This window comes from Mytilus californianus, unplaced genomic scaffold (assembly GCF_021869535.1).
Source record: "Mytilus californianus isolate M0D057914Y unplaced genomic scaffold, xbMytCali1.0.p SCAF_4, whole genome shotgun sequence".
Classification (NCBI taxonomy): Eukaryota; Metazoa; Mollusca; class Bivalvia; order Mytilida; family Mytilidae; genus Mytilus; species Mytilus californianus.
The window spans coordinates 90,740,836-90,760,967 of record NW_026262690.1 but is presented as its reverse complement, the minus strand read 5'-3'; the positions used below and the strand labels follow the sequence as shown (position 1 = coordinate 90,760,967).

General features: G+C 34.1%; 1 protein-coding gene across 2 annotated transcripts; it reads left to right on the top strand.

Moving 5' to 3' along the window:
• The first annotated feature begins 7,337 nt into the window (after window positions 1-7,337).
• Window positions 7,338-19,811, top strand: LOC127698786 (uncharacterized). Of its 2 annotated transcripts, none has more exons than XM_052202450.1 (3): window positions 7,338-7,612; window positions 14,236-14,292; window positions 14,720-19,811. In XM_052202450.1, the coding sequence occupies exon 3, from the start codon at window positions 14,723-14,725 to the stop codon at window positions 19,547-19,549; it is 4,827 nt and encodes a 1,608-aa protein (XP_052058410.1). In that variant the 5' UTR covers window positions 7,338-7,612; window positions 14,236-14,292; window positions 14,720-14,722; the 3' UTR covers window positions 19,550-19,811. The 2 variants fall into 2 exon arrangements, with proteins under 2 accessions (XP_052058410.1, XP_052058409.1); XM_052202449.1 differs by having other exon boundaries at window positions 7,338-7,616.
• Window positions 19,812-20,132: the final 321 nt, after the last annotated feature.

Genomic DNA, 20,132 nt, shown 5'->3' with positions numbered 1-20,132 from the left:
TAATAAGGACATACTATGTAGATGTGCACATTGACAGGAAATTATGATTCAATTTTTTTTTCTGATACAATTTTTTTTTCTTACACTTATTTTATTTCTCCAATGACAATGTGGGGATGTGGGGTATGTGAGCGCGCTCACTAAGGTTCTTTCATTTAGTCACAAATTAATTTATTTTGACGAAAGATGTTCTCCGATTCAAAATTTTACCAGAAAACATGTCAAATTTGCAATATTGTATTAAAATGGTCTTCAAAAGCAATATGCAGCGCGAAAAAAAATATATGATTTTATGGAGATTGTAAAATTGTTCAAAATTATTTATGAATTATATAGACTCTTTAATATTCTAATTCCGATAAGTTTTAATTTTCCGATTTTTACCCTGTGAGTGAAACACATTATAGAGGGGATATTGACCCTGCTTCTATCATTTTTATTTTTCATTGTTAACAATTTTACTCTCTCGGAAATAGTTTGTACTACAGTATTATTGTTACACTGATGTTCATAGAGATTGGCTTTTTTTTAGGTTTTACTTTTTAACAAGACAGATGGTTCAACAATGGAGGGTTGATACAATAGAAAGCGAAAATAAATCACATCGGAAATAACTAATTTGAAGTATATAGAGTTAACAGTTGCAGGATTTTCCAACTTTCCGCAAAGAGTGGACCTTACATATCCTCTTACTACAAATATAAATTTCCGCTACAATAAAAACAGCAAAAAAAAAAACAACTGCTCATAAAGTAAATAGGTGTATCACCACCAATTGAACCAACCAGCATCGAGATCATTTATAAAAGTAGCCCCACTCTGACATAAATGGTGCATTTGATGTTGTTGTTTATTATAACTTACTAAAAACCTCTTAAGAATGAACATTTTCATGATTGAAAAATATATTTGGACCATTAATCCCACGTCTACTGGTTCCTGAATTTTTATAATATAATCGTAAGACAAGAATTGCGAACTTGGTTAAAAGTACTAGGTATGAATCGAATTATTCTCGTTGCCTTGAATCTCATTGGTTTCTAAAGTATTAAGGCTCGAACAAGTGTATGTATGTGAATGGGATATAGAGTAAAACGACGACGAAACAACCACACAGCGTAAAAAGGCTTTCACAAAAAAAGTCACCGTAAGATATTTATACACCAATTATTGAAATTCGCTTTCAGCTAGTTTGTAAATTTGTCGAAACTAAGGTTCCAGCTCGCGAAGGCAAAATTGAACTTATATAATTTTCTCTCTTTCTCCTTCTCTTTCTTTCTGTTTCTCTGTCTCCCTTTCTTTGTTTTTCGTCTCTTTTTGTCCCACTCAAGTGGACTGTCCCCACGTATTTATAAGTCTTTGATTTTTCGTAAATTTTGTTTCTATTCATAAGCGTTCCAGGTGAATGCTTATAGGACAAAATCGCCTAGAAAGCAATTGCAAACTAAATTCAAACTCAACCGCTGTTAGGGGCCGTCTTAAACTTGCAGTGAGGTGAGAGTTTGTTTGCTCTGTGTTGAAGGCCTCACTGTGATTTCGAGATGGAGAACAGCAATAAAAGCGCTGTCCTTTGCTTTTTGTGTGTTTTTTGCTGTACACATACTGATTTTGTGTCATGGATGGATACCCCATATCCTTTCTTTGCTATCAAAGATTACACGTATTGCAACGAGTTAGTATTTTAGAGCACATTCGATAACCCTAGCGCAGTTGACTAATCAAATATCATCGGAAGTTATGTAACTTATATTTTGTAATATGATCCTGTTGAAATATTACAACATATGTTTCAATATAAATTACGTAAGATAACCCGCTAGTATTGCCTATGATTTTTTAATTTGATGTGATTTATTAGATTTCTCATTAAATAAAAAAGTTAAAATTTCGGATCCATTGAGACGTGCAATAAATTGTGTGACTTATTGTGCAAAAGCTAGAATCTGCATAAGTACTATGCATGAATGCATTTTATACACACCAAAAGACGGTAGTAAAATATGTTTGAGTATGTTAATTATCTGCACGTTTTACGATATAAATAAGGGTATACAACCGCTAAAATTTGTCTTTGGTTGTCTTTTGGAATTTTAACAAAGGAATTTATCAAAATTAAAAGGGGACATAAAATCAATAAATAATGTCGCTAGTTGCAAAATTTGTTGGCTTTAAATTTTTAAAATTATACAATTTATCTATGAACCCAAAAAGTTAACTTAGTACTTTTATCAGTGATCTAGTTTACCTATAGTCAAAATGATGGACTATATCCCATCGTAATGTTACATTCCCATGTACTGTAATCCACTTTGATAGCTGGTCACGTGTTTTCAGTTGGTCCGCTTATTTAATGAATGGGTCTGAAACTGCCATATGGTTCCTTAATATAGAGATAATGACGAATTTAGTAAGAATCTCAATTCCGTAGTATTATAAAACGTGCTCCAAGGTCCTAAGTAAAGTGTATTAGGTACGTTCTTGGTTTGAAGAAATTGCCAGAAGAATATTTGTGCAAATTAGATAATGGTTATTGTGTAAACTAAAAAGTCCTACAAAGTTCATGAATATACTATATTCTGGTATTCTATTGTCAATGGGAGTTAGATCATCAAACCCATACTGCCCATGATTTATCGTTTTAGTAATAAATGCTATTTTGAAAGAATTTATTGATGTACTGATCTTAAACTGAATGTTAAGTTTGTGAGTGGAATAAACTCAATAGAACTACTTAAAATTTCATCGAAATGCACTAAACATTTTTTCCAGATCTAAAATTTAATTAACAAGTAAAGAACTATTTCGCCTGCATATGAATTCATATTAGTTACGTCATGATAATGGTGTTATGAAATAAGATTGATTTGATTGATTTGATTGATTTTTGGTGTTTTAACGCCACTTTTAAGCACCGCTTTTGGGCTATTTCGTGGCGGCCAGTTTTTATTGGTGGAGGAAGCCGGAGTGCCCGGAGAAAACCACCGACCTTCGATAGGAAAACTGACAATCCTAGTCAATTAAGATTGGAGTCGAGTGCACCCGCACGAGCGGGGTTCGAACTCACAACCTCAGTGTTGACTGGCTAGTGATTACAGTAGTAACTACTTAGACCACTCGGCCACCGAGGCCCCTATATGAAATAAGATATAGCAACATTAGAAATACAACAACTATCAGGTTTATACATGCGGTTATTTTTTTATGTCTGACATCCACTTTGGTGTTCCATTCCATTCTAAATTATTTTATATGCAGAATATATGTATACATTTCGCAAGTCATATTTTTATCATTAAGTATGGATGTATACGTGAAATCAGCTGGATTACACTTTAAAGAATTAACTGTTTCATCTATGTAATTAGTCATATAACCTATGTCGTGTTTAACACACATTTAGAATTGTGCAAGCGTCTTACTTGATGTTCGGTTTGACTTTTTTATTGTATAAATTTCAAGATTGTTATAGTTTAATTCAAGTAGACTGATATATGATTCATTCAACATCACAATCATATTTACTGATGAAGGATATCTGTTATCCGAAATATTTATAAAAAATTACATTTATAGTTCCTTTTTTTGTTATTGGTGTTGTTGTGTACACTTTTTAGGCGTTTATATAATTTATTTATTGTGTACATGTATCGTTCAATGACTCGTAACGATCCAGCGCCCTCGTGGGAAAAATCGTTGACTATTATTCAGACGTTTTATATATATGTGTGTTAAACACGACATAGGTTATATGACTAATTACATAGATGAAACAGTTAATTCTTTAAAGTGTAATCCAGCTGATTTCACGTATACATCCATACTTAATGATAAAAATATGACTTGCGAAATGTATATATATATATGTGGTGAAACACGCAGGACATCAGACAAGGTCAGAAAACTCACAGGACCGGCTTTGCATACATTTGTACTTTTGTATATTATTTTATCACCTCTCTTAAATTGGATGCAACTAAAATAGAATTTACAGTATAAAAAATGAGAACCAGGTAGAAATCAAATGCCATAGTGTTAGAAAGACCAAGAACATCATGACCAAAAGATAAATTGATTGATTGATTGATTGGTGTTTAACACCAAATTCTACACTTTTGTGCAATTTCGTGGCGGTCAGTTTTTATTGGTGGAGGAAACCGGAGTCCGGAGAGAACCACCGACCTTCGGTAGGAAAACTGACTATCCTAGTCAATTAAGATAGGAGTCGAGTGCACCTGCCACGTGCGGGATTCGAACTTACAACCTCAGTGTTGACTGGCTAGTGGTACAGTAGTTCGACTACTTAGACCACTCGGCCACCGAGGCCCCGCCAAAAGATAAAAAAACAGTCAACAAAACACAAAACAGAAAACTTAATACTCAGCGACAAGAACCCAAGGTCAAACCGGTGGAACTCAAATTATCATGTGATAAGTCGCATTTTGTGAAAGTCATAAACGTGGAAAGGGACATCCGCATCTTATAAGAATGGAAAGTTAACAAATGGAAATTTGAAGTCATCTCTCATGTCACACAGCTCATTTCTGAATTAAATCCGTATTTTTTAACTATTTTAGTACGGATTACCTGCGTTTGTTTACAACTGTTTTAACAGGTTAACAAAAAATAATAAGTCTAGTATTACACTGTTTCGCATTTACAACTGAAGTCAAGCAAAATAACCTGAAAATATCAAATAAACTGCATTTAAAACTCAGTTGTTTGGCTTAAAATATCTAGAACACACAAAATGCAACAAATTGTGTGCCAGGAAACCGTTTCATTGTTGGAATTTGGTTGACGATTTTATATTTGTTGCTTATAATGGTTCTGAGATATGTTTTATACTAATATGAAAAAATATATAAATCAATTAAAATCTTTTTTTATAGAAAATTATCACTGGAAGATAAACGAATAAAAAGGAAAAGGAAAACATATTTCAGTCGGTCATCTAACCATTTTCCCATGCAGTCACGTACAAAATATATTAATGGATCGGAATCTACAGAAAGCAAACGAGATCACCGATGGGTTAAGACGATGCTTTAAAACAGCAACTGAAGGGACATCTTAGTTAGGCATGGACTGGCAAATTTACACGTTGTGTGATTAAAATATTTTTAATACTCAATCCCCCCTTTCTTTATTTATCTTTATTAAAAAGATCAACAAAGGGCTAGAAATTTGAATTATAAGCGAAGAGAGAAATTTAATTTAAAATATCTGTAGTCCTTGAAAAAATTAACTCAACTAGAACACACCCTCGATATCGCGGGTCCGTGACTGAATTAAAGTATCTACGCCTAATTTTTAGCACGCATGTTTAGTATTCGTATTGTCATCTGATAAAAGTCATGCTGATTATAAGATGCACAGTTTTCTCTGCTTTCAAAATCTTTTTGATTGAACCCGTCCCATTTTTCTTACTTGTTTTTATATTTCGCATTTTTTTATATTTTGAGGATGAGCGAATCAGGTGAGTGTATGTTCGTATGTTTTATTGCATTGTACTTATTGTTTTGTTGGAAGGTTAACTTTCTGGTAGTAAGACCCGTCACGGCCAGGCTGGGAAACTAGGTAGGCAAATGCTCACATTTCTTATATTTTGCATTTTTTATATTTTGAGGATGAGAGAATCAGGTGAGTGTAATTTCGTATGTTTTATTGCATTGTACTTATTGTTTTGGGGGAAGGTTAACTTTCTGGTAGTAAGACTCGTCATAGCCAGGCTGGGAAACTGGGTAGGTAAATGCTCACATTAAATCTGTACCGAGTCAGTGTGTTAAATGTCCTATTTTAACACCATAACCCATTATGGTGCTACTATTCAAGCAGGAAGATACATAACATACATACATATTACAACCGGAAACTCCATATACTAGTGATATCGGTATCGGATTCGACCCGGAACTTGTTAATTATTGGTAATGTTTATAATTATGTGGAAAACAAAAAGGCCTGGAATGGTGTAATTTTTAATCTACAGCAATGTCCGATATTAGTTATAATATATAAAGTTGAATTCTTTGATACGTAGGTTTTACGTCATGACGGATAACAAATTGGACCTCGTTATTTTAGTAGTATAGATATGACAGCTTTTTCACTCCAACTGAGTTCTCCGCATATTTTAAAGATTGATGACTTTTATGACAATTCCTTAAACACATGTCGTGGTACAGTAGAAACAATGATAACATATGATTTTCAAAAATCTAATAATAAATGAATCACAACATTTTAAAGTATTGACTAGGATGTTTTGTTTATATTTTTCATCTTCATGGTGTCAAACAATATCCAAAATAAACTTGAAATAGAGGATACCCCGAAACAGTTATTTCTGCCTCATATCTTAACAAAAATTTAAAAATTGACAATAAGGGTCGACTGAGAACAAAACCTTACTACAAAAGTAATGATTTCAGCTTCCAATTGTTAACTTTCCATTCCTATGCAGCAACATTCCTGTAGCACCTGGAGTATATATCTCACAGTTGATACGATATTCCCGAGCTTACCCTTCCCATCATGAATTCCTTGATAGATGGTTCAAGTTCTGCTAACAATGAAGCTATTGGAACAAGGGTTCCAAGTGGTAAAGTTGAAGCCATCCCTTCGAAATGACATCATCACGAGCTGATTGACCGCTATGGTATAACTGGGACACTTATGACCGCGGATATAATCCAACTATCGTAATCACAACCCCGCCCTCTTTGTGACATTACCGAGTTTGGATCTAGACTGATCACCGAATTCATAATTAACATAAGCAGCATGACGTGTGTCACAAGTGGAGCAGGGTCCGATTACACTTCCAACGCACACGAAATTTTGTGGACATGTTTCTTCTTTCGTCGTCTTTCTTTTTGTTTGCCATATATATAGCGTTGTCATTTTTTCGACCTATAATTTTTGAATACCCCCGTGGAATCTTCTGATTCTGTCTTTTTTTGTAATCTGATATATTTGTTTTAAAACTCATTTCCCCCTTAATATTAAATACACGTCGAATGATTGTTTTTCGTGAACAAGTATCATTTCAGTGAAATTTCAAACGTTTTGAACGATTAAAAGTACAATCAAATACGTTGATGTGCATATATATAATATCAGTGAATTACAAAGTTGTGAAAAATTAAAAGTACAATCAAATAAGTTGATGTGCATATATATTATATCAGTGAATAACAAAGTTTTGAAAAAAATAAAAGTACAATCAAATACGTTCGTGTACATATATATCATATCAGTGAATGAAAACAATTGAAACATTAAAGTGCAATCATACACGGAAAAGATTTCACAATCTAGAATTACATAATAAGCCTGATGAACAGTAAAGACCAAAATAAGTGATGCATCTGAGTGATCACGGATTCTCTTTCTGGACAAATACAACGTAAAAGGATATTATTATTATTATTGAACCAATTGGTCACCATGTCTTTAATCTAGGGTCAGAAGTTTGCGAGTGTAATCTTTTGATAATATCTGACCACAGTGTACCAAATAACCTAAATGGACTCGACAGAGATAAGTCGGCAGAAAGACGAAATTTTCCAGAGAGCCACCACCGGTTTGTTCTATGATTTAGAAGGCCAGGGTAGGTAGGTTTTTTGCAGCTTTCAAATTATTTTAAACAAGAGGCTCTCAAGAGCCTGAATCGCTCACCTGTAATTTTTTGCTTAAATCTTTCATCAACGATTATTTCTGCTTTTTAATATATATATTAATGAGTGGCTTAAAAATTCCATTGAGATGTTCTTTGTATCTGTCATATTTTAACCAAAAGCAAAGAAATACATTTTACCCATAGTGGCTATGTTTCTTGACGTACAAGAAACTAAAATACAAAATTTATACTAGATACTCTGAAACTCATTCAGCCCAAGTTTGGCTGAAATTGATTCAGCAGTTTCAAAGGAGAAGATTTTTTAAAGTTAGAAAACATGATAAACAAATTGTGTAAAATTGTCCTCAAAGGGCAATAGTCCTTAAGGGGTTAATTGACAATTTTGGTCATATAAACTTATTAGTAGATCTTACTTTGCTGAACATATTTGTTGTTTACAGTTTATATTTATCATTAATACTATTCAGGATAGTAACCAAAAACTGCAAACTGTCCTTAAAATTACCAATTTAGTGGCAGTAACCCAACAATGGGTTATTAGATTCATCTGAAAATTTCAGGGCTGATAGAACTTCACCTAATGAACACTTTTACCCCATGTCAGATTTGTTCTAACTACTTTGGTTTTTAGATATAAGCCAAAACTGCATTTTACCCCTAGGTTCTATTTTTAGCCATGGTGGCCATGTTTTTTGACGGAACAGAAAATAAAACACAAACCTTATTTAAGATACCCTAAGGATCATTCATCTTAAGTTTGGTTGGAATTTGTTCAGTGGTTTCAGAGGAGAAGATTTTTTAAAGTTTGAAAACATGATAAAACAAATTGTGTAAAATTGTCCTTAAAGGGCAATAACTCTTTAAGGGGTCAATTGACAATTTTGGTCATATAAACTTATTTGTAGATCTTACTTTGCTGAACATATTTGCTGTTTACAGTTTATCTTCATCATTAATACTATTCAAGATAATAACCAAAAACTGCAAAATTTCCTTAAAATTACCAATTCAGTGGCAGCAACCCAACAATGGGTTATCAGATTCATCTGAAAATTTCTGGGCCGATAGAACTTCACCTAATGAACACTTTTACCCTTGTCAGATTTGTTCTAACTCCTTTGTTTTTTTAGATATAAGTCAAAAACTGCATTTTATCCCTATGTTCTATTTTTAGCCATGGTGGCCATGTTTTTTGACGAAACAGAAAACAAAACACAAACTTTATTCTAAATACCCTAAGAATCATTCAGCTTAAGTTTGGTTGGAATTGGTTCAGTAGTTTCGAAGAGAAGATGTTTGAAATAGTTAAGACCAGACGGACGACGACGACGACGGACGACGACGGACGCCAAGTGATAGCTAAAGCTCACAGTTCCTAAAAAGCAACATAATTGAAAAATATGTTCATGGAATTAAAGAATCAATTAAAAAGGGATACAAATGGATTTATTACCGATAATTATCCAATGAAATACTCGAAAATTACCATATATATCAAAGGTGCTTTTTATTGTTGTTCTCTGTCATTACAATTGAAGATTTTTTTTCGTTTTAAATTGCAGTTATTTATCTTGGTATTTGCTGATTTGTCCTTAAGAATGAAGAGTGTGCTGATGACCACGTGACTTTTAGTTCAGCATTCAAAAAGAATATTAATTGTGCTAATTTGTAATTGTCGTTCTCTGCCTTAACAACTGATTTTTTCCCTTAAAAATTCGTAAGGGTTCCGCGGAACCCAGTGTCTCGCCTTCTTTTGCTGTTGATCGCAGGCTCAACAAAAATGAGGAAAAAAATTAATAAAAATATTCCTTTCTATACCATCTTTTGATTGTAAGTAGCTTCTGTCCAAGTTTGGTACAAATCCAGGATAGTTTATGAATCTAATAAATGTTTTAAAAACTTAAACTGCAGACTGTATGTAATGTTAACTGGAAGAAAAACTAAGTCCATTTATAAGTAAAATACAGAAAAAATTGAACAAAATTTTAACAAAATTTCCTTCTAGATACTAGCTTTTAATCATAAACAAGCTTCTGTCCAAGTTTGGTACAAATCCAGGATAGTTTAAGAAAGCTGCTAAAATTTTAAAAACTTTAACCACAGAGTGAATGTAATGTTAACTGGCAGAAAAACTAAGTCCATTTATAAGTAAAATACGGAAAAAATGAAATTTTTTTTTTACAAAATTTACTTTTGGATACTATCTTTTAATCATAAACAAGCTTCTTTCCAAGTTTGGTAGAAATCCAGGATAGTTTAAGAAAGTTATTAAAATTTCAAAAACTTTAACCACAGAGTGAATGTAATGTTTCTGGCAGAAAAACTAAGTCCATTTATAAGTAAAATACAGAAAAAATGGAATTTTTTTTTACAAAATTTACTTTTGAATATTATCTTATGATCATAAACAAGCTTCTGTCCAAGTTTAGTAGAAATCCAGGATAGTTTAAGAAAGTTATTAAAATTTCAAAAACTTTAACCACAGAGTGAATATTTGTGGACGCCGCCAGCGACTACGACGACGACGACGACGACGCCGACGGAATGTAGGATCGCTATGTCTCGCTTTTTCGACAAAAGTCGAAGGCTCGACAAAAATTGCAGTTCTTTATCTTGATACTCGCTGAATTATCCTTAACAATGAAGAGTGTGCCGATAATCACTTTCAGTTAAGCTTCCTATAATATGACTTTTTAATTTTCTTAGTTTTAATTTTTTTAAACGTGAGGATTAAAGGTTAAGATGAGCAAGTGTGCTTTTGTTAGAAAAAAAAAAAAAAAAAAAAACGCACACACACACACAAAAGAGGCGGAAGATACGAAAGGGAGAATCAGAAGTCTGAAGTCGAAGAGATACCAACAAATCATGGCAAAAACGAAAAACGACGAAAAGACATAATCCCCACCAAAAAACCGAAGGTGATCTCAGGTACTAAGGAAGGGTTAGCAGATCCTGCTCACGCTGCTTATGAGCGACTAATTGATTTTATGGTGAACAAGGAAAGAAATTGGAAAAAAAAATTTATTATCTGAAAAAAAGGAAAAACCATGTTAGGATGCAAAATAAAAAAAAAACAGTAAGCTCACAGACAAACGCAAAACTACAGACTAATTTAAGTTATATAAAAATATAAATAAAGCTTCATAAAAAGAATGACAGTCTTAAAGAGAGGCGAAAGATACCAAAGGGACATTCAAACTCATTAGTCGAAAATAAACTGACAACGCCATGGCTAAAAAAGAAAAAGACCATTAGACAAACAATAGTACACAAAACACAACATAGAAAACCAAAGACCGAACAACAAAGTATATAAAATATTTAAAGATGTTGTAAAAAATCGAGAATCTAAGATCACTTACACCGTAAAAACCAAATGGTAACCAAAGCATAAAAAGCAGAAATGTATAGGAATACCTACAAATCACATAAAAATTAAGGACATTTTAAGAAAGGTCATATCAGACACACAGATATTTAGCCCGTTTACAATTTTGTTTTTAAAAAGTACAATTAATATTAAGGAAAGTGAGGCATGGTAAAAATAAAACTTACAACAAAATCACAAACTTAGTGTGAAATTAGAATGTTCACGAAGGGCTAAAATAAGGTTTTTTTCTTTTAAACTGGCCAAAATTCTCCAAAATTTACATAGAAATAGTTGTGATATAACTATAAATACAAATTTTTGGTACAACACATTATAGTTATGAAATTATCACTTCTAAATGATGCAAAATTTTTAGCACAAATATATTTTGCCACTAACCCCCTGATGCAGAATTTAAATACACATAAGCACATTTTTGCTACAGAGCACTGTAGATTGTAAGTTGCGGCCAAGGTGTTCTAAAGCTTTTAGGTCCCAAAAATCCACAAAATCATCGTGTTTTTTCCCTCCAAAATGTGCTCACGACTTGGGAGCACATAATGTACTCCAATGAGATTATTTGTTTTACCCAGCATTAAGGCTTTTGAAATAGATCTATTGAAGAACCAAAGTGTGGCCTTTTATCTATTATTTGATAAAGTTGAAATTCATGGCCATATTTGAGCACAAGAGAACCTGAGAATAAACACTGGATTCTGTTTTCAATATTACTTCAAATGAGACACGTTTTCTGTTTTATACGATTTTTTTTTATGGTTATAGCCATGTCGTTGTCAGTCTGTCATCGACTTATGAGTTTGAATATCCCTTTTGAGGTTCCGCCTCTATTTTATTTACACATTTATTAATTTGATAACTGTTGAATAATTGTGACAAAGACAAATATAAATAAATGATACTTTTCACAAGTTTGAACCGGTTTCAAACTAGTTTGGTCGATTCAAACTAGAAACGATGGTGTACTTTCCGACTTCATTTGAAACGTAACAGATAATGTGACGATGTAATTAAAGAAGGAAAAAGCAACAAAAAAATTAATCCTGAAGATAATATATAGATGAAATAACAAAAAACAACAAAAAAGAAAAAAAACAAACCAAAAAGACTATTGTTTCTTAGATATAAGTTTGTGTAAACCACATTACATAACGAACAGTCAGTACGCGGCTTGCTGGTTGACATTTTGATGGACCGAGTAGTCTTTAGGAATCTTCGATCACAATTTGACTTGAATGCCAAAGCGGTTCTCTAGAAAAATGTTTATGATTTTTTTACTAGCAAACAAAGTTGTTCCAAGTAAAGGAAAGAAAAATCTTGCAGTCATGTTACTGCATTAAGCAGCTCTTGAGAAAATATAAAAGTAATTTTCTTTCAATTTTAGTTTCTATGGCACTACGGCCATCTTGCCTGACAACAAAATGAGAGTGCTAGTCTTTAATCGGAACGACCTTAAGCTTACGATAGTGCTTGAGTGCCTTTTCATTTTCGGTTATAAGCTGACCTCTGAATTTCATTTTCTATACTGGTAGTGCTTATCTCATCAGCGTTTAATCCATATCTGTCTCTGTGTTTCAATCAAGTTGTCGGTACTGCTTGAGGTCAAAATGTGAAACGCTGAAGAAGGGAGACAATTTGTTAATTGAAGATCGCAATGTTCTTTAGATCTATTTGGTCTGTGTCCATGCAGGGTAAGTCTCGCCTGCTATGGTAGTATTACTCGTCGGGTAATACCGTGCTGATAATCAGAGATTGCCAGTAACTGCAATTTTCAAAGATTTTTGGCAAATAATTGATTATTATCTTTTTTAAAAGACTGAAAGAAATTCTTAACCAAAACCATATTTCTATCGAAAGAACAGATATGTATCATGAACAAATGAAGATGTATGGTTTTTGTCCAGAAAACAGTAATTCAACAACAAATATAACCAAAATGAAATCTAGAGGGAAACATTCTGATCTGGACCTTGTGACTAAGTGAAAAACATTGATGAGAAATATGCCGTACTAATTTACCGAGAAACTACTGTTATCGGACATATTTAAAAATACCAATGTAGGTCTTTCATTATTGCTTCTAACTGACCTATATTCTCACACTGGCATAGTGACTGACTTTCTAACACAGCTGTCGTATGATTTATCGCTGAACTAAAATATTGCTGATTCTAGAATTTATAAATCCATTTAAGTGCAGATTTCTGTTCGCTTTTGACTCTTTATTATATGAATGGCATACTTGTGTAAATAAACTAACTGTGTATCTTTTGTCTTTATGTTAGTTGTTGTTTGTGCTTCGTACCATTGTGATGAGTCAATTCATCTCAAACTGATTTTCACAGTTTGTTTTACTGTTGCACCACTGTCCCAGGTGCAGGGAGGGTTGAGCGCCTCCGAAAATGTTTTACCACTACACATTCTGTATTTGCTTGGGACGACTATAATTCGGTGGTTGTCGTTGGTAGCGGTCTCTTTTATTTGTTTTGTTATCGGATATCTTTCAAAAAGCAAGTGTTATGAAACATTCTGACTTTGCAAACCTTAAATATTTTCCCAACTGAAGTTATAAATTTTGCGTAAAGCGGAGGACTCTTGCATTCATAATGTAAATACATGTGAAAATGTCCAATTTGTACAGTTATGTTCATACTATATTCTGCCTGCACCAGTCAGATACTTTGGGAAGAAATCTGTAACAATGTCACTGTAAGACACCCGAATTTGGTTTTTAGTCACAAATGAATCCATCTAACTATGAACTATTATTTTTCATATAAATGATAACTGCAAGTATGTATAACTAAAAGGATTGATTGATTGAAAGCTACGTCCAGTGGCAAATATTTCTAGCATATTCATGACGAGAACAAATGACCATACATTCAATAGATTAGGGCCTGTTGACATACTTTTTTATTCTAAAATATATTGTTTTCCCTAGACGAAACTACCTAACAAATCATATAGATGACATTTAAAAGGGTGAAGGTCAGTTGGACGTTAATGTACGTTTTACAGTGTACGCTTACAGTTATTTTTTTACTTTTCGTCCCTTTTTTAGCCTATAGGTAATCATTGGATTTACAGCACGTTATAATTTTCTTATAATCTTAGACTTTTCTTCAGGTAAGGGTCAACCAAAAAAAAATCCACCAGGATCATTGTGATAATGAATACTTATCTTCTATTTTCAACTTTTCAGATTGTATGAAGAATGTGTACATATTCTTAGAAGAGGGCGATTTTAGTTACTAAACTTGTAAGTGAAGTTGGGATTTTCAGTTTTCTGTATCCCTTTTCATCTATATAAATATAAACTTTAAAATGAAAAAAAATAGCTCTTCTCTGAATTGTTTACGGATTGGACTTGTCGAAAACGATGTTTATCATTTGCAAATTAATGAGAACTAAATCGGGAAATCCCTACACAGTTTCCAAAATAAAAAAAATTGGATATATTACTCAAACATGATTTTCGGAACAGATATATTCTTAACTCTAGATTTTATCATCATGATGTCACAATTCTGATGGCGAACAGTTATGAAGACAAAAAGTTTAAAAAAAAAGTTGTATAAATTGTTCTATAGTACATAATAAATGAACAAGTTTTGTTTGCATAAGACTTAAAAAAAAATTTTTTGTGTTTGTTTTTTTTTTAATCAATATTTTTTGTTGCTTTTCAGTTCATGATGCCACCTTCCAGTGTAATTGAGCCTATTCCTTGTGTTTGCATTGGGGAAGGAAATCTCCTGCTATGTTGTTTGAAAAACCTGGCTGAACTAAGATTTAATGTTATCACCGTATTTACAAATACTCCAGCCGTTCGGAAATACTGCGAAGATGGAAACATTTGTCACTGGGAAAGAGGATCTAACATGGAAGAAGTTTTAAAGGATGCGGAATTTGATTATTTGTTTAGTATTTCAAATCCACGGATAATAAAAGAAAATGTTCTCGGACTGCCAAGGGTTATGTCAATCAATTATCACGATTCCCCACTACCAGCGTATGCTGGTGTCCACTCTACAAGCTGGGCAATTATGAACGGTGAATTGAAACATGGAATCAGTTGGCACTTGATCGAAGTAGGAATAGATACGGGTGACATTTTACAGTTTAAGGAAGTTACTGTTGCTGACAACGATTCAGCTTTGACCCTTAACCTTAAATGCCAAGAAGCTGCTAAACAGGCATTTATAAATCTGCTTTCAGATATAAGAAATGATACGGTCGAACGACAGACACAACCACAAGTAGGGAGATCATATTTTGGTCTATATGCTATTCCTCCAAACGCAGGAGTGCTATCATTTGACTCTAAATCACAAGAAATATACAATATAGCGAGATCACTTGAATTTGGTAACCATGATAACGCGCTTTCTAGCCCAAAAATTGTTACAGCATCTGGGGAATTTCTTTTAGTTACCAACGTTGAACCAGCTCGTGGTGACATCTATAAATCTGGAGATCCTGGTTGTATTTTAGATATTGTTGACGATACTCTAGTCGTTAGCACATCTGATAAACCACTTTTCGTTTCATTTGCATATTTAGATGGCACTCATCCACTTCAGAACACTTACAAAGACCACAGTCTATATACAGGAGCAAAATTGACAACTGTCAATTTAAATACTGATGCACTAGTACACATTAAGAAGAAAGAACAGTTTTGGAGAAATAAAATGGCTGTTTATGAACCCACAACTTTTTTCCGTCAACGTATGAATGTAGTTGCCGGTATCATAGATGTATCAACTGAAATCAACGTCAAAACAGCTGTTCTGCAATTACCCAACATCCCACTACCAGTTGCGTTTGAGGATGTTAACGATTACCTCTCAGCTGCTTTTCTGGCATTTATGGCCCGAATATGTTGCCTCAAAACTGTATGTGTCGGTATTTTAGCAGATAAGGATAAAATTCCAGATGCGGTTCTTCCTTTGTATTCCGACATCTGTCCTGGTTTATTTAAAATCAACATCCGCGATGAATTGTCCTCTATTTTGCATTCTTGCCATGAATCACTACAGAAACATCACTCGTCCCACTCATTCTTGATGGACATGTTCTATCGATATCCAGAATTAAGAGGTCGGAAACAAGTCCCGCATCATAATATTGTACTTGGAAGTCTAATTAAAAAATCATCAGAGAGAGCATTCGTAGAAAAAGTTCTGCATGACTGCAACATCCTGCTCCTTTTCGAAAATTTTGGAACCGAGATGCATTTGCTTTATAATGAAAGACCTTCGCAAGACTTTGAACACATTAAAGACGTCTTAAAGCATTTCCCTACATTTTTGAAATCTATGGTAGAAATTGGAAATGATGCAAAACTGTCAGAAGTATCCATGGTTTCTACAGAAGAAATGCGAAAGCTTTATCCAGTTTATACTTATCCAGAAACCAAAGCAGAATCACCCTTTACAGCTTTTGAAACCCAATGTAGGGTTACACCAAGAAACATCGCGTTAACATCTACGCAATGCAGCATGACGTACAAACAATGTTACAACGAGGTAAAGAGGTTAGCTAAACTCATAAGTGATCGTGACCTTTCTCCTCAATTCGGGAACAAAATTGTGGCATTGCACCTACCAAACTCTTTGGCGTACGTCATATCAGTCATGGCCGCCGTTCACGCAGACAAAGCATTTTTACCATTGCCTTTAGACTACCCACCTGAACGATTGGGTTTTACAATGAAAGATGCAGATGTTAACATTCTAATTATGACAACCGAGACATATGAAAGATCCGACTTCACAAAAATCAAAAACATTGAAACAAGAGTAGGTATTGTTGGCGATGAAGACATAGTCATAGTGGAATTCAAAGCAGAAGACAAATCCGTTGCAAGAAACCAACGTGAACCTAAGAGAAGATCATCTTTTGCACCGTTGGATGATGACATTTGTTACATTATGTATACATCAGGTTCCACTGGCCGACCAAAAGGTGTGCAAGTTACAAAAACAGGAGTTCTCAATCTTTCAAGGGCCCAAATAGAACTGTGGAGTTTAAAAGAAAACGATATTATAGCCCAGTTTGCATCGATAGGATTCGATGCTACTATATCGGAAATATTTACGGCGTTGTTTTCCGGTGCAACTTTAGCAGTTCTGCGGGAGAACGAACGATTAGGACAAGAATTTGTCGTTTCTATGAACAAACTGAAAGTCAATACCATTACTTTACCACCATCAGCTCTTAATGTTTATAAACCATCAGACCTCCCGTATTTGGAAAAAGTCATAACAGCTGGAGAGCCTTGCACTTTAAATACTGCAGTCAAGTGGACGTCATCTGGTAAAGATATACAATTCTTCAATGCATATGGTCCAACCGAAACAACAGTTTGTGCAACAAACTACAAATTCAACAAAGGGCTTGGACATGAAGATGTCAACAGAGACATTCCAATAGGAAAGGGAATTCCTGGCGCATGTGTCTATCTATTTGACGAATTTCTACAACCTGTCCCACCTGATGTTGTAGGAGAAATATACGTTGGTGGTTTAGGCTTATCAAAAGGATACATAGGACATGCAAGTCATTACAACACAGATAAATTTATTAGGAATCCGTTGTTAGATGAGATGCTTCTGTACAAAACCGGAGATCATGCCTTTCAGGATCCTGACGGCACATTAACATATATAGGTCGTCTAGATGATATGGTAAAAATTCGAGGCCAAAGAGTAGACCTCAGTGAAATAGAGCAGGTTCTTATTCAACATCCTAAAATAGACATTGCAGTTGTTGTAGTACATAGATGTCAAAAACTCAAAGAAATGAGCATTGCGGCTTATGTTTCACCAACTTTTGTTTACACGTCAGAACTAAAAGAGTATCTTACAAAAGTCCTGCCAAAATATATGATTCCAACGTATATTAAAAAGTTAGAGGTAATAGATTATCCAATGACGCTTAACGGAAAAATTGACCGAAAACTCTTAGAAAAGGACGAGTCCGTGCATGAACAGCAACAGTATGTTGGATCAAGCCACTTAAATGAAACACAGCTTGCTATTTCTAAGCTGTGGTGTAATCTTCTTAAGTTTGAAGAGTCGTTTGCTTACACTCTTCATCGACAAAGTTCGTTCACAGAACTTGGTGGCAACTCTCTACAACTGGTTCTTCTGCAAAGGATACTGGAAGAAAAACTCAGCGTGAAATTATCGTTCACCGATCTAGGTACTGCCGATACAGTTGAGGAGTTTGCAGAAGTTATTAAACGCAAGAAAGATGTTCTAAGAAAGTCGTCACAGTGTCCTACTAAAGATAAACACGACCTGAGGGATTTGATTTTAAAAGATGCCCAGATAGCTTTGGATGATCTAGCACGTGTTGGTAAAAAAGGGTCCGTTCAATTCCAGTATTTTTCTCCGTGTACAGCTAAATGTAATTTCAAATATCCAAGAAACATACTAATATCTGGCGTTACAGGGTTTCTCGGGGCTTACTTACTGTCTCAGCTTCTGGAGCAGACAAATGCACATATATGCTGCATGGTTAGAGAAACGACAGAAGCTCGTGGTCTTGGAAGGATCATAGAAAATTTGCGGCGGTATAATTTATGGAAATTCAGTTACTCTACAAGAGTGGCAGTAGTAATATCTGATCTTTCCCAGGAGAAGCTTGGAATTGCACCTGATATATACAACGCACTTTGCAATGCTATTGACGTAGTATTCATGAATGCTGCAATGATGAATTTTAATACTAATTACGAAGATCACAGAATTGCAAATGTCGACAGCACCAAAGAATTTGTTAAATTTGCCATGACCGGAGTTCAGAAATATATATTTCAGACATCCTCACTAAGCGTATTTCTGTTCCCTCCAGAACCAAAAACGGGAGACTCCCAACATCGTATGTGCTACGAATCTGAATTTTTCGACGATCCTTGTACAGTTGAAGGTGGCTATGGTCAAAGTAAATGGGCTAGCGAAAAAATTGTAATGGAAGCAATAGATCATTTACCTGGCGGAGCAATATTTAGACCAGCAAGAATATCCGGATGTTCAGTTACCGGTTCAGGACCCAAGAACGATCTTTTTGCATCTACTTTGATTGGCATGAGAAAATTAGGTTACTATCCCGACATGGATTTTCCATTTGACCTTACACCGGTCGACTTTTGTGCGAAAGCAATGGTAGAAATTGCCGTCAGAATCTGTAACGAAACAAATGGATTTCCCAAAGCCTACCATTTGTTTAACTCTAAAACATTTCCTTTTCGTGACATTTTCAAAGGTATGAACGTAATACCGTTGCCTCTTAATGACTGGAGAGAGAAGCTAAAAACAGCTCCAGAAGAATACAAAGAACTAATACCGCTTACACCATTTTTCATGTCCCAGTTTTGGGATAGAGCAGCTTATTGGCCGATCTTTGATACATCGAACACTGACAAAATTATTTCAAAAGAAACAAAGGACTTGATGTTACATAGTGCTGAACTGTTACAAGTTTACAAACGCTATTTTGGAATATCGTAAGCTAAAAATGACGGAAACAGGATTTACAGAAACTGTTTTAACCACTTGATCTGATAAAAAAAATACACTTGTGTGCATAACGTGACTTGTGTGTATATTTATTGATATATTTAATATTATGAACGAATTTCGGACAGTGAGACTAATTATTAAGTGTCAATCAGTATTGTATATATAGTCTTTTTCAATGCTTATAAGCCAGTGAAGAAATATTGCCTATTAAGATTTTCATTTTAAATTATAATGCTACTGTGGAATTCATTCTAATTGTTAGTTATATCAGATTTACGTAATAGTTATACACCGAGGGATAGGTGTGTCTGGATAAGAAACCCCGTCGGCCGGAGGCCGGAGGGGTTTCTTATCCAGACACGCCGTATCCCGAGGTGTATAACTAACTTACACCCCATTCTAAACCTTATATTTGTTAACATTGATTATCAAATGAAAAAAAAACGATAGCATATTTATTGACAATATCAAACAATGATTTATAAAAATATTTTTTTTTATTACATAAAACCCCACTAGTAACCTTTCTTTGGCTATCTTCATTCAAAATTTGACAAGTGAGTATATTTTA

What these genes read in the sequence shown, in the direction of transcription:
- LOC127698786 (XM_052202450.1), top strand. Translation starts at nt 14,723, where the DNA reads ATGATGCCACCTTCCAGTGTAATTGAGCCTATTCCTTGTGTTTGCATT.